The sequence below is a fragment of the Oncorhynchus tshawytscha genome, linkage group LG16 (assembly GCF_018296145.1).
Source record: "Oncorhynchus tshawytscha isolate Ot180627B linkage group LG16, Otsh_v2.0, whole genome shotgun sequence".
Lineage (NCBI taxonomy): Eukaryota > Metazoa > Chordata > Actinopteri > Salmoniformes > Salmonidae > Oncorhynchus > Oncorhynchus tshawytscha.
Window position 1 is genome coordinate 12819690 of NC_056444.1, and position 24051 is coordinate 12843740.

At 49.2% G+C, this 24051-nt stretch overlaps 1 protein-coding gene across 2 annotated transcripts in view; it reads right to left on the reverse strand.

Annotated features, from left to right (window-relative positions):
* Positions 1-24051, reverse strand: part of LOC112232686 (sodium channel protein type 4 subunit alpha-like) — a 216767-nt gene that overhangs the window by 75032 nt on the left and 117684 nt on the right. For both annotated transcript variants that reach the window (XM_042298800.1, XM_042298799.1), the window contains exons 15-16: positions 22846-23019; positions 21616-21972 (exon numbers count right to left, since the gene is read on the reverse strand). In XM_042298800.1, coding sequence (XP_042154734.1) covers positions 21616-21972; positions 22846-23019 — 531 coding nt within the window. The remainder of the gene's footprint in view (positions 1-21615; positions 21973-22845; positions 23020-24051) is intronic.

Genomic DNA, 24051 nt, shown 5'->3' on the forward strand with positions numbered 1-24051 from the left:
AGAGAGAGATGTGTGTCTGAAGCAGCGTCACTAAACAGAGAGAGATGTGTGTGTGGGAAGTGGGGTCACTAAACAGAGAGATGTGTGTGTGGGAAGCAGCGTCACTAAACAGAGAGAGATGTGTGTGGGGAAGCAGCGTCACTAAACAGAGAGTGATGTGTGTGGGAAGTGGGGTCACTAAACAGAGAGAGATGTGTGGGAAGCAGCGTCACTAAACAGAGAGAGATGTGTGTGTGGAAGTGGGGTCACTAAACAGAGAGAGATGTGTGTGTGGGAAGTGGGGTCACTAAACAGAGAGAGATGTGTGTGGGAAGCAGCGTCACTAAACAGAGAGAGATGTGTGTGTGAAGCAGCGTCACTAAACAGAGAGAGATGTGTGTGTGGGAAGCAGCGTCACTAAACAGAGAGATGTGTGTGTGGGAAGCACCGTCACTAAACAGAGAGATGTGTGTGTGGGAAGCAGCGTCACTAAACAGAGAGAGATGTGTGTGTGGGAAGCAGTGTCACTAAACAGAGAGAGATGTGTGTGTGGGAAGTGGGGTCACTAAACAGAGAGAGATGTGTGTGTGGGAAGCAGGGTCACTAAACAGAGAGAGATGTGTGTGGGAAGCAGGGGTCACTAAACAGAGAGAGATGTGTGTGTGGGAAGCAGGGTCACTAAACAGAGAGAGATGTGTGTGTGGGAAGCAGCGTCACTAAACAGAGAGAGATGTGTGTGTGGGAAGTCACTAAACAGAGAGATGTGTGTGTGGAAGCAGGTCACTAAACAGAGAGATGTGTGTGGGGAAGCAGGTCACTAAACAGAGAGAGATGTGTGTGGGAAGCAGGGTCACTAAACAGAGAGATGTGTGTGTGGGGAAGCAGGGTCACTAAACAGAGAGAGATGTGTGTGTGGGAAGTGTGTGTGTGGGGAAGCAGGGTCACTAAACAGAGAGAGATGTGTGTGTGGGAAGCAGGGTCACTAAACAGAGAGATGTGTGTGTGGAAGTGTGTCACTAAACAGAGAGATGTGTGTGTGGGAAGTGGGGTCACTAAACAGAGAGAGATGTGTGTGGGAAGCAGGGGTCACTAAACAGAGAGAGATGTGTGTGTGGAAGCAGGTCACTAAACAGAGAGAGATGTGTGGTGTGGGAAGCAGGGTCACTAAACAGAGAGAGATGTGTGTGTGGGAAGTGGGGTCACTAAACAGAGAGAGATGTGTGTGTGGGAAGCAGGGTGTGTGTGTGGGAAGCAGGGTCACTAAACAGAGAGAGATGTGTGTGTGTGGAAGCAGTAAACAGAGAGATGTGTGTGTGGGAAGTGGGTCACTAAACAGAGAGAGATGTGTGTGGGAAGCAGCGTCACTAAACAGAGAGAGATGTGTGTGTGGGAAGTGGGTCACTAAACAGAGAGAGATGTGTGTGTGGGAAGCAGGGTCACTAAACAGAGAGAGATGTGTGTGTGGGGGAAGGGGGTCACTAAACAGAGAGATGTGTGTGTGGGAAGTGGGGTCACTAAACAGAGAGAGATGTGTGTGTGGGAAGCAGCGTCACTAAACAGAGAGAGATGTGTGTGGGAAGTGGGGTCACTAAACAGAGAGAGATGTGTGTGGAAGTGTGAGAGATGTGTGTGGGGAGGGTCACTAAACAGAGAGAGATGTGTGTGGGGAAGCAGGGTCACTAAACAGAGAGATGATGTGTGTGTGGAAGGCGTCACTAAACAGAGAGATGTGTGTGTGGGAAGCAGGGTCACTAAACAGAGAGATGTGTGTGTGGGAAGTGGGGTCACTAAACAGAGAGAGATGTGTGTGTGGGAAGCAGGGTCACTAAACAGAGAGAGATGTGTGTGTGTGGGAAGCAGGTCACTAAACAGAGAGATGTGTGTGTGGGAAGCAGGGTCACTAAACAGAGAGAGATGTGTGTGGGAAGCAGGGGTCACTAAACAGAGAGATGTGTGTGTGTGGGAAGCAGGGTCACTAAACAGAGAGATGTGTGTGGGAAGGGAAGTGGGTCACTAAACAGAGAGATGTGTGTGGGAAGCAGGGTCACTAAACAGAGAGATGTGTGTGGGAAGCAGGGTCACTAAACAGAGAGATGTGTGTGTGGGAAGCAGGGTCACTAAACAGAGAGAGATGTGTGTGTGGAAGCGGGGTCACTAAACAGAGAGATGTGTGTGGGGAAGCAGGGTCACTAAACAGAGAGATGTGTGTGTGGGAAGCAGGGGTCACTAAACAGAGAGAGATGTGTGTGTGGAAGCGGGGTCACTAAACAGAGAGAGATGTGTGTGTGGGAAGCAGGGTCACTAAACAGAGAGAGATGTGTGTGTGGGAAGCAGGGTCACTAAACAGAGAGATGTGTGTGGGAAGTGGGGTCACTAAACAGAGAGATGTGTGTGGGAAGCAGCGTCACTAAACAGAGAGAGTGTGTGGGGGAAGCAGGGTCACTAAACAGAGAGATGTGTGTGTGGGAAGCAGGGTCACTAAACAGAGAGATGTGTGTGGGAAGCAGCGTCACTAAACAGAGAGAGATGTGTGTGGGGAAGCAGCGTCACTAAACAGAGAGAGATGTGTGTGTGTCACTAAACAGAGAGAGATGTGTGTGTGGGAAGTGGGGTCACTAAACAGAGAGAGATGTGTGGGAAGCAGCGTCACTAAACAGAGAGAGATGTGTGTGGGGAAGTGGGTCACTAAACAGAGAGAGATGTGTGTGGGAAGCAGGTCACTAAACAGAGAGAGATGTGTGTGGGAAGCAGGGGTCACTAAACAGAGAGAGAAGTGGGTCACTAAACAGAGAGAGATGTGTGTGGGAAGCAGGGTCACTAAACAGAGAGAGATGTGTGTGTGGGAAGCAGGGTCACTAAACAGAGAGATGTGTGTGGGAAGCAGGGTCACTAAACAGAGAGAGATGTGTGTGTGGGAAGCAGGGTCACTAAACAGAGAGAGATGTGTGTGGGAAGCATCACTAAACAGAGAGATGTGTGTGTGGGAAGCAGCGTCACTAAACAGAGAGATGTGTGTGTGGGAAGTGGGGTCACTAAACAGAGAGAGATGTGTGTGTGGGAAGCAGCGTCACTAAACAGAGAGAGATGTGTGTGTGGGAAGCAGGGTCACTAAACAGAGAGAGATGTGTGTGTGAAAGCAGGGTCACTAAACAGAGAGAGATGTGTGTGTGGGAAGCAGCGTCACTAAACAGAGAGATGTGTGTGTGTGGGAAGCAGCGTCACTAAACAGAGAGAGATGTGTGTGTGGAAGTGGCGTCACTAAACAGAGAGAGATGTGTGTGGGAAGCGGGGTCACTAAACAGAGAGAGATGTGTGTGGGAAGCAGTGTGTGTGTGGGAAGCAGCGTCACTAAACAGAGAGAGATGTGTGTGTGGGAAGCAGCGTCACTAAACAGAGAGAGATGTGTGTGTGGGAAGCAGGGTCACTAAACAGAGAGAGATGTGTGTGGGGAAGCAGGGTCACTAAACAGAGAGAGATGTGTGTGTGGGAAGCAGCGTCACTAAACAGAGAGAGATGTGTGTGGGGAAGCAGGGGTCACTAAACAGAGAGAGATGTGTGTGGGAAGCAGCGTCACTAAACAGAGAGATGTGTGTGTGGGAAGCAGCGTCACTAAACAGAGAGAGATGTGTGTGGGAAGTGTCACTAAACAGAGAGAGATGTGTGTGGGGAAGCAGCGTCACTAAACAGAGAGAGATGTGTGTGTGGAAGCAGGGGTCACTAAACAGAGAGATGTGTGTGTGGGAAGCAGCGTCACTAAACAGAGAGAGATGTGTGTGTGGGAAGCAGCGTCACTAAACAGAGAGATGTGTGTGTGGGGGAAGCAGGGGTCACTAAACAGAGAGATGTGTGTGGGGAAGCAGCGTCACTAAACAGAGAGAGATGTGTGTGGGAAGCACACTAAACAGAGAGAGATGTGTGTGGGAAGCAGCGTCACTAAACAGAGAGATGATGTGTGTGGGAAGCAGCGTCACTAAACAGAGAGAGATGTGTGTGTGGGAAGCAGCGTCACTAAACAGAGAGAGATGTGTGTGTGGAAGCAGCGTCACTAAACAGAGAGAGATGTGTGTGTGGGAAGCAGCGTCACTAAACAGAGAGTGTGTGTGGGAAGATGTGTGTGTGGAAGCAGCGTCACTAAACAGAGAGATGTGTGTGGGAAGCAGCGTCACTAAACAGAGAGAGATGTGTGTGTGGAAGCAGCGTCACTAAACAGAGAGATGTGTGTGTGGGAAGTGGGGTCACTAAACAGAGAGAGATGTGTGTGTGGGAAGCAGGGTCACTAAACAGAGAGAGATGTGTGTGTGGGAAGTGGGTCACTAAACAGAGAGAGATGTGTGTGTGGGAAGCAGCGTCACTAAACAGAGAGAGATGTGTGTGGGAAGCAGGGGTCACTAAACAGAGAGATGTGTGTGTGGGAAGCAGCGTCACTAAACAGAGAGAGATGTGTGTGTGGGAAGCAGAGAGATGGTCACTAAACAGAGAGAGATGTGTGTGTGGGAAGCAGCGTCACTAAACAGAGAGAGATGTGTGTGTGGGAAGTGGGGTCACTAAACAGAGAGATGTGTGTGTGGAAGTGGGGTCACTAAACAGAGAGAGTGTGTGGGAAGCAGCATCACTAAACAGAGAGAGATGTGTGTGGGAAGCAGCGTCACTAAACAGAGAGAGATGTGTGTGTGGGAAGCACTAAACAGAGAGAGATGTGTGTGTGGGAAGTGGGGTCACTAAACAGAGAGAGATGTGTGTGTGGGAAGCAGGAGAGAGATGTGTGTGGAAGCAGCGTCACTAAACAGAGAGAGATGTGTGTGTGGAAGCAGCGTCACTAAACAGAGAGAGATGTGTGTGTGGGAAGCAGCGTCACTAAACAGAGAGAGATGTGTGTGTGGAAGCAGCAGATGGTCACTAAACAGAGAGAGATGTGTGTGTGGGAAGCAGCGTCACTAAACAGAGAGATGATGTGTGTGGGAAGTGGGGTCACTAAACAGAGAGAGATGTGTGTGTGGAAGCAGCGTCACTAAACAGAGAGATGTGTGTGTGGGAAGTGGGGTCACTAAACAGAGAGAGATGTGTGTGTGGGAAGCAGCGTCACTAAACAGAGAGAGATGTGTGTGTGGGAAGCAGGGTCACTAAACAGAGAGATGTGTGTGTGGGAAGCAGCGTCACTAAACAGAGAGAGATGTGTGTGGGAAGCAGCGTCACTAAACAGAGAGAGATGTGTGTGTGGGAAGCAGCGTCACTAAACAGAGAGAGATGTGTGTGTGGGAAGCAGCGTCACTAAACAGAGAGAGATGTGTGTGTGGGAAGACTGTGTGTGTGGGAAGCAGCGTCACTAAACAGAGAGAGATGTGTGTGGGAAGTGGGGTCACTAAACAGAGAGAGATGTGTGTGGGAAGCAGCGTCACTAAACAGAGAGAGATGTGTGTGTGAAGGGGGTCACTAAACAGAGAGAGATGTGTGTGTGGGAAGCAGCGTCACTAAACAGAGAGAGATGTGTGTGGGAAGCAGCGTCACTAAACAGAGAGAGATGTGTGTGTGGGAAGCAGCGTCACTAAACAGAGAGAGATGTGTGTGTGGGAAGCAGGTCACTAAACAGAGAGAGATGTGTGTGTGGGAAGCAGCGTCACTAAACAGAGAGATGTGTGTGGGGAAGCAGGGTCACTAAACAGAGAGAGATGTGTGTGTGGGTCAAAACAGAGAGAGATGTGTGTGGGGAAGCAGTCACTAAACAGAGAGAGATGTGTGTGTGGAAGCAGCGTCACTAAACAGAGAGAGATGTGTGTGGGAAGCAGCGTCACTAAACAGAGAGAGATGTGTGTGTGGGAAGCAGCGTCACTAAACAGAGAGAGATGTGTGTGTGGGAAGCAGCGTCACTAAACAGAGAGAGATGTGTGTGGGAAGTGGGGTCACTAAACAGAGAGAGATGTGTGTGTGGAAGCAGCGTCACTAAACAGAGAGATGTGTGTGTGGGAAGTGGGGTCACTAAACAGAGAGATGTGTGTGTGGGAAGTGGGAGTCACTAAACAGAGAGAGATGTGTGTGTGGAAGCAGTCACTAAACAGAGAGAGATGTGTGTGGGGAAGCAGCGTCACTAAACAGAGAGAGATGTGTGTGGGAAGTGGGGTCACTAAACAGAGAGAGATGTGTGTGTGGGAAGCAGCGTCACTAAACAGAGAGAGATGTGTGTGTGGAAGTGGGGTCACTAAACAGAGAGAGATGTGTGTGGGAAGCAGCGTCACTAAACAGAGAGAGATGTGTGTGTGGGAAGCAGGGTCACTAAACAGAGAGAGATGTGTGTGTGGGAAGCAGCGTCACTAAACAGAGAGATGATGTGTGTGGGAAGTGGGGTCACTAAACAGAGAGATGTGTGTGTGGGAAGCAGCGTCACTAAACAGAGAGAGATGTGTGTGTGGGAAGTGGGGTCACTAAACAGAGAGAGATGTGTGTGTGGGAAGAAGCGTCACTAAACAGAGAGAGATGTGTGTGTGGGAAGCAGCGTCACTAAACAGAGAGAGATGTGTGTGTGGGAAGCAGCGTCACTAAACAGAGAGAGTGTGTGTGGGAAGTGGGGTCACTAAACAGAGAGAGATGTGTGTGGGAAGTGGGGTCACTAAACAGAGAGAGATGTGTGTGTGGGAAGCAGCGTCACTAAACAGAGAGAGATGTGTGTGTGGGAAGCAGCGTCACTAAACAGAGAGAGATGTGTGTGTGGGAAGCAGCGTCACTAAACAGAGAGAGATGTGTGTGTGGAAGTGGGGTCACTAAACAGAGAGAGATGTGTGTGGGAAGCAGACTAAACAGAGAGATGTGTGTGTGGGAAGCAGCGTCACTAAACAGAGAGAGATGTGTGTGTGGGAAGCAGCGTCACTAAACAGAGAGAGATGTGTGTGTGGGAAGCAGCGTCACTAAACAGAGAGAGATGTGTGTGTGGGAAGCAGCGTCACTAAACAGAGAGAGATGTGTGTGGGAAGTGGGGTCACTAAACAGAGAGAGATGTGTGTGGGAAGCAGCGTCACTAAACAGAGAGAGATGTGTGTGGGAAGTGGGGTCACTAAACAGAGAGAGATGTGTGTGTGGGAAGCAGCGTCACTAAACAGAGAGAGATGTGTGTGGGAAGTGGGGTCACTAAACAGAGAGAGATGTGTGTGGGAAGCAGCGTCACTAAACAGAGAGAGATGTGTGTGTGGGAAGCAGCGTCACTAAACAGAGAGAGATGTGTGTGTGGGAAGCAGCGTCACTAAACAGAGAGAGATGTGTGTGGAAGTGGGGTCACTAAACAGAGAGAGATGTGTGTGTGGGAAGCAGCGTCACTAAACAGAGAGATGATGTGTGTGGGAAGTGGGGTCACTAAACAGAGAGAGATGTGTGTGTGGGAAGCAGCGTCACTAAACAGAGAGAGATGTGTGTGTGGAAGTGGGGTCACTAAACAGAGAGATGTGTGTGGGAAGAGCATCACTAAACAGAGAGAGATGTGTGTGGGAAGTGGGGTCACTAAACAGAGAGAGATGTGTGTGTGGGAAGCAGCGTCACTAAACAGAGAGATGTGTGTGTGGGAAGCAGTCACTAAACAGAGAGAGATGTGTGTGGGAAGCAGCGTCACTAAACAGAGAGAGATGTGTGTGTGGGAAGCAGCGTCACTAAACAGAGAGAGATGTGTGTGTGGGAGAGAGATGTGTGTGTGGGAAGCAGGGTCACTAAACAGAGAGAGATGTGTGTGTGGGAAGCAGGGTCACTAAACAGAGAGAGATGTGTGTGTGGAAGCAGCGTCACTAAACAGAGAGAGATGTGTGTGTGGGAAGCAGGGTCACTAAACAGAGAGAGATGTGTGTGTGGGAAGCAGCGTCACTAAACAGAGAGAGATGTGTGTGGGGAAGCAGCGTCACTAAACAGAGAGATGTGTGTGTGGGAAGATGAGAGATGTGTGGGAAGCAGCGTCACTAAACAGAGAGAGATGTGTGTGTGGGAAGCAGCGTCACTAAACAGAGAGAGATGTGTGTGTGGGAAGCAGCGTCACTAAACAGAGAGAGATGTGGTGGGAAGTGGGGTCACTAAACAGAGAGATGTGTGTGGGAAGCAGCGTCACTAAACAGAGAGATGTGTGTGGGAAGCAGCGTCACTAAACAGAGAGAGATGTGTGTGGGGAAGCAGCGTCACTAAACAGAGAGAGATGTGTGTGTGGGAAGCAGCGTCACTAAACAGAGAGAGATGTGTGTGTGGGAAGCAGCGTCACTAAACAGAGAGATGTGTGTGGGAAGTGGGTCACTAAACAGAGAGAGATGTGTGTGGGAAGCAGCGTCACTAAACAGAGAGAGATGTGTGTGGGGAAGCGGGGTCACTAAACAGAGAGAGATGTGTGTGTGGGAAGCAGCATCACTAAACAGAGAGAGATGTGTGTGTGGGAAGCAGCGTCACTAAACAGAGAGAGATGTGTGTGTGGGAAGCAGCGTCACTAAACAGAGAGAGATGTGTGTGGGAAGCAGCGTCACTAAACAGAGAGAGATGTGTGTGTGGGAAGTGCGTCACTAAACAGAGAGAGATGTGTGTGGGAAGTGGGGTCACTAAACAGAGAGAGATGTGTGTGTGGGAAGCAGCGTCACTAAACAGAGAGAGATGTGTGTGTGGGAAGCAGGGGTCACTAAACAGAGAGAGATGTGTGTGTGGGAAGTGGGGTCACTAAACAGAGAGAGATGTGTGTGTGGGAAGCAGCGTCACTAAACAGAGAGAGATGTGTGTGTGGGAAGCAGCGTCACTAAACAGAGAGAGATGTGTGTGTGGGAAGCAGCGTCACTAAACAGAGAGAGATGTGTGTGTGGGAAGCAGCGTCACTAAACAGAGAGAGATGTGTGTGGGAAGCAGCGTCACTAAACAGAGAGATGTGTGTGTGGGAAGCAGGGTCACTAAACAGAGAGAGATGTGTGTGGGGAAGTGCGTCACTAAACAGAGAGAGATGTGTGTGTGGGAAGCAGGGGTCACTAAACAGAGAGAGATGTGTGTGTGGGAAGTAAACAGAGAGAGATGTGTGTGTGGGAAGTGGGGTCACTAAACAGAGAGAGATGTGTGTGTGGAAGCAGCGTCACTAAACAGAGAGAGATGTGTGTGTGGGAAGCAGCGTCACTAAACAGAGAGATGTGTGTGTGGGAAGCAGCGTCACTAAACAGAGAGAGATGTGTGTGGGAAGCAGCGTCACTAAACAGAGAGAGATGTGTGTGTGGAAGCAGCGTCACTAAACAGAGAGAGATGTGTGTGTGGGAAGCAGCGTCACTAAACAGAGAGAGATGTGTGTGTGGAAGTGGGGTCACTAAACAGAGAGAGATGTGTGTGGGAAGCAGCGTCACTAAACAGAGAGAGATGTGTGTGTGGGGGAAGCAGGGGTCACTAAACAGAGAGATGTGTGTGTGGGAAGCAGCGTCACTAAACAGAGAGATGTGTGTGTGGGAAGCAGGGTCACTAAACAGAGAGAGATGTGTGGGAAGCAGCGTCACTAAACAGAGAGAGATGTGTGTGTGGGAAGCAGCGTCACTAAACAGAGAGATGTGTGTGTGGGAAGTGGGGTCACTAAACAGAGAGAGATGTGTGTGTGGGAAGCAGCGTCACTAAACAGAGAGATGTGTGTGTCACTAAAACAGAGAGAGATGTGTGTGTGGGAAGCAGCGTCACTAAACAGAGAGAGATGTGTGTGTGGGAAGCAGCGTCACTAAACAGAGAGAGATGTGTGTGTGGGAAGCAGCGTCACTAAACAGAGAGAGATGTGTGTGTGGGAAGCAGCGTCACTAAACAGAGAGAGATGTGTGTGTGGGAAGCAGCGTCACTAAACAGAGAGAGATGTGTGTGTGGGAAGTGGGGTCACTAAACAGAGAGAGATGTGTGTGTGGGAAGCAGCGTCACTAAACAGAGAGAGATGTGTGTGTGGGAAGCAGCGTCACTAAACAGAGAGAGATGTGTGTGTGGGAAGCAGCGTCACTAAACAGAGAGAGATGTGTGTGTGGGAAGTGGGGTCACTAAACAGAGAGAGATGTGTGTGTGGAAGCAGCGTCACTAAACAGAGAGAGATGTGTGTGTGGGAAGCAGCGTCACTAAACAGAGAGAGATGTGTGTGGGAAGCAGCGTCACTAAACAGAGAGATGATGTGTGTGGAAGTGGGGTCACTAAACAGAGAGAGATGTGTGTGTGGGAAGCAGCGTCACTAAACAGAGAGATGATGTGTGTGGGAAGCAGGGTCACTAAACAGAGAGAGTGTGTGTGGGAAGCAGGTCACTAAACAGAGAGATGTGTGTGAAGCAGCGTCACTAAACAGAGAGAGATGTGTGTGTGGGAAGCAGGGGTCACTAAACAGAGAGAGATGTGTGTGTGGGAAGCAGTGTCACTAAACAGAGAGAGATGTGTGTGTGGGAAGCAGGGTCACTAAACAGAGAGAGATGTGTGTGTGGGAAGCAGCGTCACTAAACAGAGAGAGATGTGTGTGTGGGAAGTGGGGTCACTAAACAGAGAGAGATGTGTGTGTGGGAAGCAGCGTCACTAAACAGAGAGATGTGTGTGTGGGAAGCAGCGTCACTAAACAGAGAGAGATGTGTGTGGGAAGCAGCGTCACTAAACAGAGAGAGATGTGTGTGTGGGAAGCAGCGTCACTAAACAGATAGAGATGTGTGTGTGGGAAGCAGCGTCACTAAACAGAGAGAGATGTGTGTGGGAAGTGGGGTCACTAAACAGAGAGAGATGTGTGTCTGAAGCAGCGTCACTAAACAGAGAGAGATGTGTGTGTGGGAAGTGGGGTCACTAAACAGAGAGAGATGTGTGTGTGGGAAGCAGCATCACTAAACAGAGAGAGATGTGTGTGTGGGAAGTGGGGTCACTAAACAGAGAGAGATGTGTGTGTGGGAAGCAGCGTCACTAAACAGAGAGAGATGTGTGTGTGGGAAGCAGCGTCACTAAACAGAGAGAGATGTGTGTGTGGGAAGCAGCGTCACTAAACAGAGAGAGATGTGTGTGGGAAGTGGGGTCACTAAACAGAGAGAGATGTGTGTGGGAAGCAGCGTCACTAAACAGAGAGAGATGTGTGTGTGGGAAGTGGGGTCACTAAACAGAGAGAGATGTGTGTGTGGGAAGCAGCGTCACTAAACAGAGAGAGATGTGTGTGTGGGAAGTGGGGTCACTAAACAGAGAGAGATGTGTGTGTGGGAAGCAGCATCACTAAACAGAGAGATGTGTGTGTGGGAAGCAGGTCACTAAACAGAGAGAGATGTGTGTGTGGGAAGCAGCGTCACTAAACAGAGAGGGATGTGTGTGTGGGAAGCAGCGTCACTAAACAGAGAGAGATGTGTGTGTGGGAAGCAGCGTCACTAAACAGAGAGAGATGTGTGTGTGGAAGGAAGAGATGTGTGTGGGAAGCAGCGTCACTAAACAGAGAGAGATGTGTGTGTGGGAAGCGGGGTCACTAAACAGAGAGAGATGTGTGTGTGGGAAGCAGCGTCACTAAACAGAGAGAGATGTGTGTGTGGGAAGCAGCGTCACTAAACAGAGAGAGATGTGTGTGTGGGAAGCAGCGTCACTAAACAGAGAGAGATGTGTGTGTGGGAAGCAGCGTCACTAAACAGAGAGAGATGTGTGTGTGGGAAGCAGCGTCACTAAACAGAGAGAGATGTGTGTGGGAAGTGGGGTCACTAAACAGAGAGAGATGTGTGTGGGAAGCAGCGTCACTAAACAGAGAGAGATGTGTGTGTGGGAAGTGGGGTCACTAAACAGAGAGAGATGTGTGTGTGGGAAGTGGGGTCACTAAACAGAGAGAGATGTGTGTGGGAAGCAGCGTCACTAAACAGAGAGAGATGTGTGTGGGGAAGCAGCGTCACTAAACAGAGAGAGATGTGTGTGTGGGAAGCAGCGTCACTAAACAGAGAGAGATGTGTGTGTGGGAAGCAGCGTCACTAAACAGAGAGAGATGTGTGTGCAGCATCACTAAACAGAGAGAAATGTGTGTGTGGGAAGCAGCGTCACTAAACAGAGAGAGATGTGTGTGTGGGAAGTGGGGTCACTAAACAGAGAGATGTGTGTGTGGGAAGCAGCGTCACTAAACAGAGAGAGATGTGTGTGTGGGAAGTGGGGTCACTAAACAGAGAGAGATGTGTGTGTGAAGCAGCGTCACTAAACAGAGAGAGATGTGTGTGGGAAGTGGGGTCACTAAACAGAGAGAGATGTGTGTGGGAAGCAGGGTCACTAAACAGAGAGAGATGTGTGTGTGGGAAGCAGCGTCACTAAACAGAGAGAGATGTGTGTGTGGGAAGTGGGGTCACTAAACAGAGAGAGATGTGTGTGTGGGAAGCAGCGTCAAAACAGAGAGAGATGTGTGTGTGGAAGCACTAAACAGAGAGATGTGTGTGGGAAGCAGCATCACTAAACAGAGAGAGATGTGTGTGTGGGAAGTGGGGTCACTAAACAGAGAGATGTGTGTGTGGGAAGTGGGGTCACTAAACAGAGAGAGATGTGTGTGTGGGAAGCAGCGTCACTAAACAGAGAGAGATGTGTGTGTGGGAAGCAGCGTCACTAAACAGAGAGATGTGTGTGTGGGAAGCAGCGTCACTAAACAGAGAGAGATGTGTGTGTGGGAAGTGGGGTCACTAAACAGAGAGAGATGTGTGTGTGGGAAGCAGGTCACTAAACAGAGAGAGATGTGTGTGGAAGCAGGTCACTAAACAGAGAGAGATGTGTGTGTGGAAGCAGCGTCACTAAACAGAGAGAGATGTGTGTGTGGGAAGCAGCGTCACTAAACAGAGAGATGTGTGTGTGGGAAGCAGCGTCACTAAACAGAGAGATGTGTGTGTGGGAAGCAGCGTCACTAAACAGAGAGAGATGTGTGTGGGAAGCAGCGTCACTAAACAGAGAGAGATGTGTGTGGGAAGTGGGGTCACTAAACAGAGAGATGTGTGTGGGGAAGTGGGGTCACTAAACAGAGAGATGTGTGTGGAAGCAGCGTCACTAAACAGAGAGAGATGTGTGTGTGGGAAGTGGGGTCACTAAACAGAGAGAGATGTGTGTGTGGGAAGCAGCGTCACTAAACAGAGAGAGATGTGTGTGTGGGAAGTGGGGTCACTAAACAGAGAGATGTGTGTGTGGGAAGCAGCGTCACTAAACAGAGAGAGATGTGTGTGGGAAGCAGCGTCACTAAACAGAGAGAGATGTGTGTGTGGGAAGCAGCGTCACTAAACAGAGAGAGATGTGTGTGGGAAGTGGGGTCACTAAACAGAGAGAGATGTGTGTGGGAAGCAGCGTCACTAAACAGAGAGAGATGTGTGTGGGAAGTGGGGTCACTAAACAGAGAGAGATGTGTGTGGGAAGCAGCATCACTAAACAGAGAGAGATGTGTGTGTGGGAAGTGGGGTCACTAAACAGAGAGAGATGTGTGTGGGAAGCAGCGTCACTAAACAGAGAGAGATGTGTGTGGGGGAAGTGGGGTCACTAAACAGAGAGATGTGTGTGGGAAGCAGCGTCACTAAACAGAGAGATGTGTGTGTGGGAAGTGGGGTCACTAAACAGAGAGATGTGTGTGTGGGAAGTGGGGTCACTAAACAGAGAGAGATGTGTGTGGGAAGCAGGGTCACTAAACAGAGAGAGATGTGTGTGGGAAGTGGGTCACTAAACAGAGAGAGATGTGTGTGGGGAAGCAGCGTCACTAAACAGAGAGAGATGTGTGTGTGGGAAGTGGGGTCACTAAACAGAGAGAGATGTGTGTGTGGGAAGCAGCGTCACTAAACAGAGAGAGATGTGTGTGTGGGAAGCAGCGTCACTAAACAGAGAGAGATGTGTGTGGGGAAGCAGCGTCACTAAACAGAGAGATGTGTGTGTGGGAAGTGGGGTCACTAAACAGAGAGAGATGTGTGTGTGGGAAGTGGGGTCACTAAACAGAGAGAGATGTGTGTGGGAAGCAGCGTCACTAAACAGAGAGAGATGTGTGTGGGAAGCAGCGTCACTAAACAGAGAGAGATGTGTGTGTGGGAAGTGGGGTCACTAAACAGAGAGAGATGTGTGTGTGGGAAGCAGCGTCACTAAACAGAGAGAGATGTGTGTGTGGGAAGCAGCGTCACTAAACAGAGAGAGATGTGTGTGGGAAGTGGGGTCACTAAACAGAGAGAGATGTGTGTGTGGGAAGCAGCGTCACTAAACAGAGAGAGATGTGTGTGGGAAGTGGGGTCACTAAACAGAGAGAGATGTGTGGGGAAGCAGCATCACTAAACAGAGAGAGATGTGTGTGGGGAAGTGGGGTCACTAAACAGAGAGAGATGTGTGTGTGGGAAGCAGCGTCACTAAACAGAGAGATGTGTGTGTGGGAAGTGGAGTCACTAAACAGAGAAAGATGTGTGTGGGAAGCAGCGTCACTAAACAGAGAGAGATGTGTGTGTGGGAAGTGGGGTCACTAAACAGAGAGAGATGTGTGTGGGGAAGTGGGGTCACTAAACAGAGAGATGTGTGTGTGGAAGCAGCGTCACTAAACAGAGAGAGTGTGTGGGGAAGTGGGTCACTAAACAGAGAGATGTGTGGGGGAAGCGGGGGTCACTAAACAGAGAGAGATGTGTGTGTGGGAAGCAGCGTCACTAAACAGAGAGAGATGTGTGTGGGAAGCAGCGTCACTAAACAGAGAGAGATGTGTGTGGGAAGCAGCGTCACTAAACAGAGAGAGATGTGTGTGGGAAGTGGGGTCACTAAACAGAGAGAGATGTGTGTGGGAAGCAGCGTCACTAAACAGAGAGAGATGTGTGTGTGGGAAGTGGGGTCACTAAACAGAGAGAGATGTGTGTGTGGGAAGTGGGGTCACTAAACAGAGAGAGATGTGTGTGTGGGAAGCAGCGTCACTAAACAGAGAGAGATGTGTGTGTGGGAAGCAGCGTCACTAAACAGAGAGAGATGTGTGTGTGGGAAGCAGCGTCACTAAACAGAGAGAGATGTGTGTGTGGGAAGTGGGGTCACTAAACAGAGAGAGATGTGTGTGTGGGAAGCGGGGTCACTAAACAGAGAGAGATGTGTGTGGGAAGCAGCGTCACTAAACAGAGAGAGATGTGTGTGTGAAGCAGCGTCACTAAACAGAGAGAGATGTGTGTGTGGGAAGCAGCGTCACTAAACAGAGAGATGTGTGTGTGGGAAGCACCGTCACTAAACAGAGAGATGTGTGTGGGAAGCAGCGTCACTAAACAGAGAGAGATGTGTGTGTGGGAAGCACTAAACAGAGAGAGATGTGTGTGGGAAGTGGGGTCACTAAACAGAGAGAGATGTGTGTGGGAAGTGGGGTCACTAAACAGAGAGATGTGTGGGAAGCAGCGTCACTAAACAGAGAGAGATGTGTGTGTGGGAAGTGGGGTCACTAAACAGAGAGAGATGTGTGTGTGGGAAGCAGCGTCACTAAACAGAGAGAGATGTGTGTGTGGGAAGTGGGGTCACTAAACAGAGAGAGATGTGTGTGTGGAAGCAGCGTCACTAAACAGAGAGAGATGTGTGTGGGGAAGCAGCGTCACTAAACAGAGAGAGATGTGTGTGTGGGAAGCAGCGTCACTAAACAGAGAGAGATGTGTGTGGGAAGTGGGGTCACTAAACAGAGAGAGATGTGTGTGTGGGAAGTGGGGTCACTAAACAGAGAGAGATGTGTGTGTGGGAAGTGGGGTCACTAAACAGAGAGAGATGTGTGTGGGAAGCAGCGTCACTAAACAGAGAGAGATGTGTGTGGGGAAGCAGCGTCACTAAACAGAGAGAGATGTGTGTGTGGGAAGCAGGGTCACTAAACAGAGAGAGATGTGTGTGTGGGAAGTGGGGTCACTAAACAGAGAGAGATGTGTGTGTGGGAAGTGGGGTCACTAAACAGAGAGAGATGTGTGTGAGAGATGTGTGTGTGAAGCAGCGTCACTAAACAGAGAGAGATGTGTGTGGGAAGCAGCGTCACTAAACAGAGAGATGTGTGTGGGGAAGCAGCGTCACTAAACAGAGAGATGTGTGTGTGGGAAGCAGCGTCACTAAACAGAGAGATGTGTGTGGGAAGCAGCGTCACTAAACAGAGAGAGATGTGTGTGGGAAGCAGCGTCACTAAACAGAGAGAGATGTGTGTGGGAAGTGGGGTCACTAAACAGAGAGAGATGTGTGTGTGGGAAGCAGCGTCACTAAACAGAGAGAGATGTGTGTGGGAAGTGGGGTCACTAAACAGAGAGATGTGTGTGGGGAAGCAGCGTCACTAAACAGAGAGAGATGTGTGTGGGAAGTGGGGTCACTAAACAGAGAGAGATGTGTGTGGGAAGCAGCATCACTAAACAGAGAGAGATGTGTGTGTGGGAAGTGGGGTCACTAAACAGAGAGAGATGTGTGTGTGGGAAGCAGCGTCACTAAACAGAGAGAGATGTGTGTGTGGGAAGTGGAGTCACTAAACAGAGAGAGATGTGTGTGGGAAGCAGCGTCACTAAACAGAGAGAGATGTGTGTGTGGGAAGTGGGGTCACTAAACAGAGAGAGATGTGTGTGTGGGAAGTGGGGTCACTAAACAGAGAGAGATGTGTGTGTGGAAGCAGCGTCACTAAACAGAGAGAGATGTGTGTGTGGGAAGCGGGGTCACTAAACAGAGAGAGATGTGTGTGTGGGAAGTGGGGTCACTAAACAGAGAGATGTGTGTGTGGGAAGCAGCGTCACTAAACAGAGAGAGATGTGTGTGGGAAGTGGGGTCACTAAACAGAGAGATGTGTGTGTGGGAAGCAGCGTCACTAAACAGAGAGAGATGTGTGTGTGGGAAGCAGCGTCACTAAACAGAGAGAGTGTGTGTGGAAGCAGCGTCACTAAACAGAGAGAGATGTGTGTGTGGGAAGTGGGGTCACTAAACAGAGAGAGATGTGTGTGTGGGAAGCAGCGTCACTAAACAGAGAGAGATGTGTGTGTGGGAAGCAGCGTCACTAAACAGAGAGAGATGTGTGTGTGGGAAGCAGCGTCACTAAACAGAGAGAGATGTGTGTGTGGGAAGTGGGGTCACTAAACAGAGAGAGATGTGTGTGTGGGAAGCAGCGTCACTAAACAGAGAGAGATGTGTGTGGGAAGTGGGGTCACTAAACAGAGAGAGATGTGTGTGGGAAGCAGCATCACTAAACAGAGAGAGATGTGTGTGTGGGAAGTGGGGTCACTAAACAGAGAGAGATGTGTGTGGGAAGCAGCGTCACTAAACAGAGAGAGATGTGTGTGTGGGAAGTGGAGTCACTAAACAGAGAGAGATGTGTGTGGGAAGCAGCGTCACTAAACAGAGAGAGATGTGTGTGTGGGAAGTGGGGTCACTAAACAGAGAGAGATGTGTGTGTGGGAAGTGGGGTCACTAAACAGAGAGAGATGTGTGTGTGGGAAGCAGCGTCACTAAACAGAGAGAGATGTGTGTGTGGGAAGTGGGGTCACTAAACAGAGAGAGATGTGTGTGTGGGAAGTGGGGTCACTAAACAGAGAGAGATGTGTGTGTGGGAAGCAGCGTCACTAAACAGAGAGAGATGTGTGTGTGGGAAGCAGCGTCACTAAACAGAGAGAGATGTGTGTGTGGGAAGCAGCGTCACTAAACAGAGAGAGATGTGTGTGGGAAGCAGCGTCACTAAACAGAGAGAGATGTGTGTGTGGGAAGTGGGGTCACTAAACAGAGAGAGATGTGTGTGTGGGAAGTGGGGTCACTAAACAGAGAGAGATGTGTGTGTGGGAAGCAGCGTCACTAAACAGAGAGGGATGTGTGTGTGACCCTTTTTGCACCAACTCCATTGACTCATCACATACACTGCTGCTACTGTTTATAATCTAACCCATCGACTAGGTACTGGTACCCCGTGTATATAGCCGTTATCATTACTCATTGTGTATTTATTCCTTACATAAAAACAATTTTCTCAATATTTTTAACTCTGCATTTTGGGGCATTTAAGCATTTCACTGTTAGTCTACACCTGTTGTTTACGAAGCATGTGACAAATAAAATGTGATCTGTCTGTGTGTCTGTGCGTGAGTGTCTGTGTGTCCCTATCTGCTGGCCTTGGAGCTTCAATCAGCGGAGCAGATGATGCGAGCGGATATGCTCTGGGTCCCTGCACCTGCGGGGGTCTGGTGCTAATCAGCATTATTCAAAGCAGAACGGACAGCCTGGTAACTGGAGAGGTGAAAGTAGGCCCGTTATCTGATGGGCAAGCCTAGATTATATCCTGGGCTGTGTATGTATATGTGCCGGACCAGGGACAAGACTGGGTCAGGTTGCGCTCAATCTTTCAGCCTGGCTGAGTCACACCATGCCAGTTGTACATGCAGGTTGGTTTTCTCTTAGCATCAGAGATGCGAGACATTCATCATTACCAAAACTGTTGAATTCTATATGAATTCTGTCCATTGAATGACCTATATAAACGTAATTCTAGGTAACAAGATAGCTTTAAAATAACATCAAATTGATCAGAAATACAGTGTAGACATTGTTAATGTTGTAAATAACTATTGTTGCTGGAAACAGATTATTTTTTTATGGGCATTCAGAGGCCCTTTATCAGCAACCATCACGCCTGTGTTCCAATGGCACGTTTTCAGCTGTGGTAACATAATTGCAAAAGGATTTTCTAATAATCAATTAGCCTTTTAAAATGATAAACTTGGATTAGCTAACACAATGTGCCATTGGAACACAGAAGTAATGGTTGCTGATAATGGTCCTCTGAACACCTATGTAGATATTCCATTAAAAATCAGCCGTTTCCAGCTACAGTAGTCATTTACAACATTAACAATGTATACTCTCTTTTTCTGATCAATTGGATGTTATTTTAATGGACAAAAAAAAATGCTTTTCTTTCAAAGAGAAGGACATTTCTAAGTGACCCCAACCTTTGAATGGTAGTGTATACTATATTCTATTCTACTGTATCTTAGTCTATGGCGCTCCGACATTACTCGTTCAAATTTGACAACACTTGAGACAATAGGGACCTGAGGTAGAAGATCACTTGAGGTCAGGTCTGGATACCTAGACGAGTGCTCATTTTCTAATGAACCTCAGTATGACTCGAGTCTTTTGACATTGACGTTGGTTGATCTGGATCTGTTAACACGCCTTCCCACATCAGACATTTTGTCAGCCTCCCGACAAGACACTGGCAGCCATGTTATGTTACACAACACAAGGTCTCGCAGGCCAGGCAGTACTAAGTCTCACCGACCTCCTTTGACTGCTCAGCTAAAATAAATATGACAGGGGAGGGAGGAGGAGGGAGAGAGAGAAAAGGAGGTAGAGGAGGAGGGGGGAGAGAGAGAAAAGGAGGTAGAGAAGGAGGGAGGAGGAGGGAGAGAAGGAAGAGGAGGTGGAGGAGGAGGGAGGAGGAGGGAGGAGGGAGAGAGATGAGGAGGTGGATAAGGAAGGAGGAGGGAAAGAAAGAAGAGGGGAGGGAGAAGGAAAGAGAGAAAAGAGGAGGTAGAGAAGGAGGAGGGAGAAAGAAAAGAGGAGGTGGGGAAGGAGGATGGAAGGGGGAGGAGAGATGGAAGAGGCCGAGAAGAGGATGAGGGTGGCAGAGGAGGGGGGCAGAAGGGGAGAGAGAAGCGGATGAGGGTGGCGGAGGAGGGGGCAGAAGGGGAAAGAGAAGAGGATGAGGGTGGCAGAGGTGGAGGGGGCAGAAGGGGAGAGAGAAGCGGATGAGGGTGGCGGAGGAGGGGGCAGAAGGGGAAAGAGAAGAGGATGAGGGTGGCAGAGGTGGAGGGGGCAGAAGGGGAGAGAGAAGCGGATGAGGGTGGCGAAGGAGGGGGTAGAAGGGGAGAGAGGAGAGGATGAGGGTGGCAGAGGGGGGGGGCAGAAGGGGAGAGAGAAGAGAGAAGAGGATGAGGGTGGCGGAGGAGGGGGCAGAAGGGGAGAGAGAAGAGGATGAGGGTGGCAGAGGAGGAGGGGGCAGAAGGGGAGAGAGAAGCGGATGAGGGTGGCAGAGGAGGGGGCAGAAGCGAGGAGGAGAGGAGGAGAGGAGGGGTCCTCTGACACAAGTGCGTAAGCAAATGACAAATGACAGACTTGACTAAGGGACTGGGGGCGACCCCGCAGAGAAAGATAATATTAGCAGATACATTTGGCTGGGTAATTGTGGCTTCGTTGCTCGGCTGCCCCGCGGATGGAAACAGTAGTGGAGTATGTAGTGAAAGAGGCGACCACTGAGGACAGAGAGGACACTGTAAATAGAGAGTGGTACTGGGAAGACTGAGTACCACTCCATACAGTAGAGAGCCTTGACTCATTTAGTCCCTAATTAAGTGGCTCAATGGGTTGGGGTGGGGTAGGGCAGTGGCAAGGATGTAGGTTCACTTCCTGCATGGTAATCATGAGACATTTTGTATTTAAACAACCCCAACACATACAGTAGGAGACTTATACACTAACCCTCAGTATGGCATTGTGCTGCCCAACGATGCCAGTGTAAACTTCAGCACCTGTCCACATGTCAGTTAGTGTGGAAAACCCCTCACCGATGACAGCCTTAAGGACATGGAATTAGGTCTGCCAGGACAAAGTGTGTGTGTGTTTGTGAGTGACAGAGAGAGAGAGAGATACAGACAGCAGAAATACAGTCAAGGAGGTCAGCCTTGTAAGTGTGCAGATATCCCCAGGATCTAACAAAACTGCCGAAGTCAGCCTTGTAAGTGTGCAGATATCCCCAGGATCTAACAAAACTGCTGAAGTCAGCCTTGTAAGTGGGCAGATATCCCCAGGATCTAACAAAATTGCCTAACTAAGCCTTGTAAGTGTGCAGATATCCCCAGGACCCTGTTACTTCCTTTATCACTGTTAGTTTCCCCAGCTGAACCCCCTGACCTTTAAAGGGGTGTCTTTTAATTACTATACATGTGGAGCAGGACTGTAAAACGAAGCAGTCACAAAACAGAACCCTGTGACATCTCAACATTTCATCCCTCTGTGTTCCTTTGCCAAGGCTAACAAGGCTAACAAGGCTAACAAGGCTAGCAAGGCTAACAAGGCTAACAAGGCTAGCCACTGCCAGGCATGCGTCTTTGTGAAACTGAATCAGGCCCCGTATCGGGAACATGCGAGCTTTGTGGGGAAGGGGGAGGGAGGGGGATCCTTTTATTTCAACACTCCCTTCCACCGACCCCTGCAGCTCTGGACACAGTAGTGGGCGGTGGGGAGTTCGCCGAGGGCCACCATCAGGGTTGTGTTGTCATACCACTACCAAAACAGTTCATGGAGATTAGCTCACCCCCACCCTCTCTCCTTTCCCACAACCCCCTGTACACCCCTCCCACCCTGCCAAAAGCTCCAAACATGGCAGGTAGAGAGACATTGGTAGGAGGGGGATAAAGTGGATGGGCAGAAAGCTAGTTGAGGCACTCACTCCCTCACTCACACAAGCACACAAACAAACACCCCATGTTTTTTGAGGACACTGAGTAATGTCAAACTTGGGTATAAGCCCTGAAATTACACATAATCTAGACGTTTCATAAACAACACAGCAAAACTAAATCAGTAAAAACAATGTGTCCAATGTTTTCCTTTAAACTCGAACATGCTACTAAATTACATACTATTTATAATCCACCCTAGCCAAAGAGACTGAGTGACTTAGTTTGACTTAGACAGACTTTATAACCCACCCTAACCAAAGAGACTGAGTGACTTAGTTTGACTCACCACTAGGTTCCCGATCACCATCACGAGCATGAAGACCAGGATGCAGAGAGGTTGCCCGGCCACCTCCATACAATCCCACATGGTCTCGATCCACTCGCCGCACAGCACCCTGAATACGATGAGGAACGAGTGGAAGAAGTCCTTCATGTGCCAGCGCGGCAGTGTGCAGTCCTTAGAGATCTTACACACACAGTCCTGGTAGTTCTTGCCGAACAGCTGCATGCCCACTACGGCAAAGATGAAGACTATGATGGCTAGGACCAGGGTCAGGTTTCCCAGGGCGCCCACCGAGTTGCCGATGATCTTGATGAGTGTGTTGAGGGTGGGCCACGACTTGGCCAACTTGAACACCCTCAGCTGTGGGAGGGGAGATAGTGAGACCAGCTGTTTGTTAGTTGACTGAGAAATGAATTTAGAAATTAATGTTAACTAGAAGTTGAATCAAAATGTTTATTAGTCACATTTAACTTTTTTGTGTAATTTTTACCCCCCCCCCTTTCGTGATTACAATCGTCTCATCGCTCGCTGCAACTCCCCAACGGGCTCTGGAGAGGCAAAGGTCAAGTGCTGCAAATCATGACCAGCTAAACCGCGCTTCTTAAAACACATGCTTGTATAACCCGGACGACAGCTGCACCAATGTGTCGGAGGAAACACAATTCAACTGATGAACGAAGTCAGCCTGCAGGCACCCGGCCCGCCACAAGGAGTCACTAGAACACGATGAGCTAAGTAAAGCCCCCCTGGCCAAACCCTCCCCTAACCCGGACAACGCTGGGCCAATTTTGCGCTGCCCTATGGGACTCCCGGTCACTGCCAGTAATGACCAAACCCCAGGCTGTAGTGACACCACAACACTGTGATGCAGTGCCTTAGACCGCTGCACCATTCGGGAGGCCCACATTTCACATTTCTAAATAAAGAAGTGGCTACTGACTACAATTCAAATCATTCTGTCAATGGGATATGGTAGTAAAATGGGGTTACATAACTCAGGCTGGTTTAGTAACTGTTGAGAAGGACTTGCCAATGGTCTCACAGTTAGGGGGACTTACAGTTCGCATACATGTACAGTACCATTGGGTGAGAGACCTAACCAGTCACACTGTCAAAAGTGCAGGCTTTAACACACCCATTCCAGACAACCATCATCTACAAACACACAGAGAGACAGACAGCACACAGAGACACAGATAGGCCAGAGGGGTGACATATTAAATGTTTAAATACCAGTCTGAAGGACCGGAGAACGGACAGTCCCTCCACGTCGGACAGGCCCAGCTCCATGAGGCTGAGGCACACGATGATGCTGTCAAAGATGTTCCAACCTTGTTGGAAATAGTAGTATGGATCCAGAGCGATGATCTTTAAAACCATCTCAGCGGTGAAGATCCCGGAGAATACCTAGGAAACACAGACACACACAGACACAAACAGAGAGGGAGAGCTTAGCCTGGGGGTAGGAAACTTCAGAGCAGGTTAGAGTCAGAATCAGGCCTCCCTTGAACATGAAGCACTGCAGTAGAACACTGGTGGCTGTCGCTTTGCCTGATTGTCTCCCAATCTACTGATCTTATCCATCTGGAACCATCTGGAACCATCTGAAAGTCAGGGCTGTACTTGGAGGACTAATGGGAGCTGATGAGAAATGTTTTTAAATAAGATCTAAAGTATTGCCCAAAACAATCCTCCTAGATTTTTTATTTTTTTTTGCCAATGCCTACCCATACAAGCACAGCAGTTCTACCTGCATCGTTGACAAGTGCACTGCACTCGACAAAAGGTCATTTACGCTTGATCCGACATCCGCAGCGTTTAGTGTGAATGTGATCTCAGCGAACGTCAGGGAAATTACCAGTACAATGCACCTTTGATTAAATCCCTGTCTTGCTGTTTTCTTCATTGGAGCGTCTGGAACTGCGACATCAAACTGCACAGTTAATGCAACGTCAATAATAAAACTGAGACCTCAGACTGGGAGCTTTCCTGTATATTGAATTAAGACTCACAGCCTTTACTGCACACAGTGAGCTGGCTCCTGTGTCCACCTAATCTCCTTAAGGGGAAATCTGCTTATGATATCAGTTTTCAGATGCTGTTTTAGGAGCATCCTCGTCTCTTTCATGTTAGCCACCATCGTAGTTTTTTCTTTCTTTGGCTGTACCGCTATGGAGATAGGTATTGCCTCTTGCTCTGTGTCTGTGTTGTAAAAGCTAACGCAGCTGACAGGTCTGCAGTATAGGTGTGTGTGTGTGTACGTGTATTTGTGCTTTGCTTCTGTGATCTCTGTGTGTTTTCGTCTTGCAGCTCTCTGCTAGTTGTTCCTTGCAGACGTGCTCCTCGATGTGACACTGAGTACGTGACACACGGGCGGAAGGCGAGGGTGGAGGGGGTAGCGGGTGGACAAGGTGAAATCGTCATAGGGCACGTCTGGGT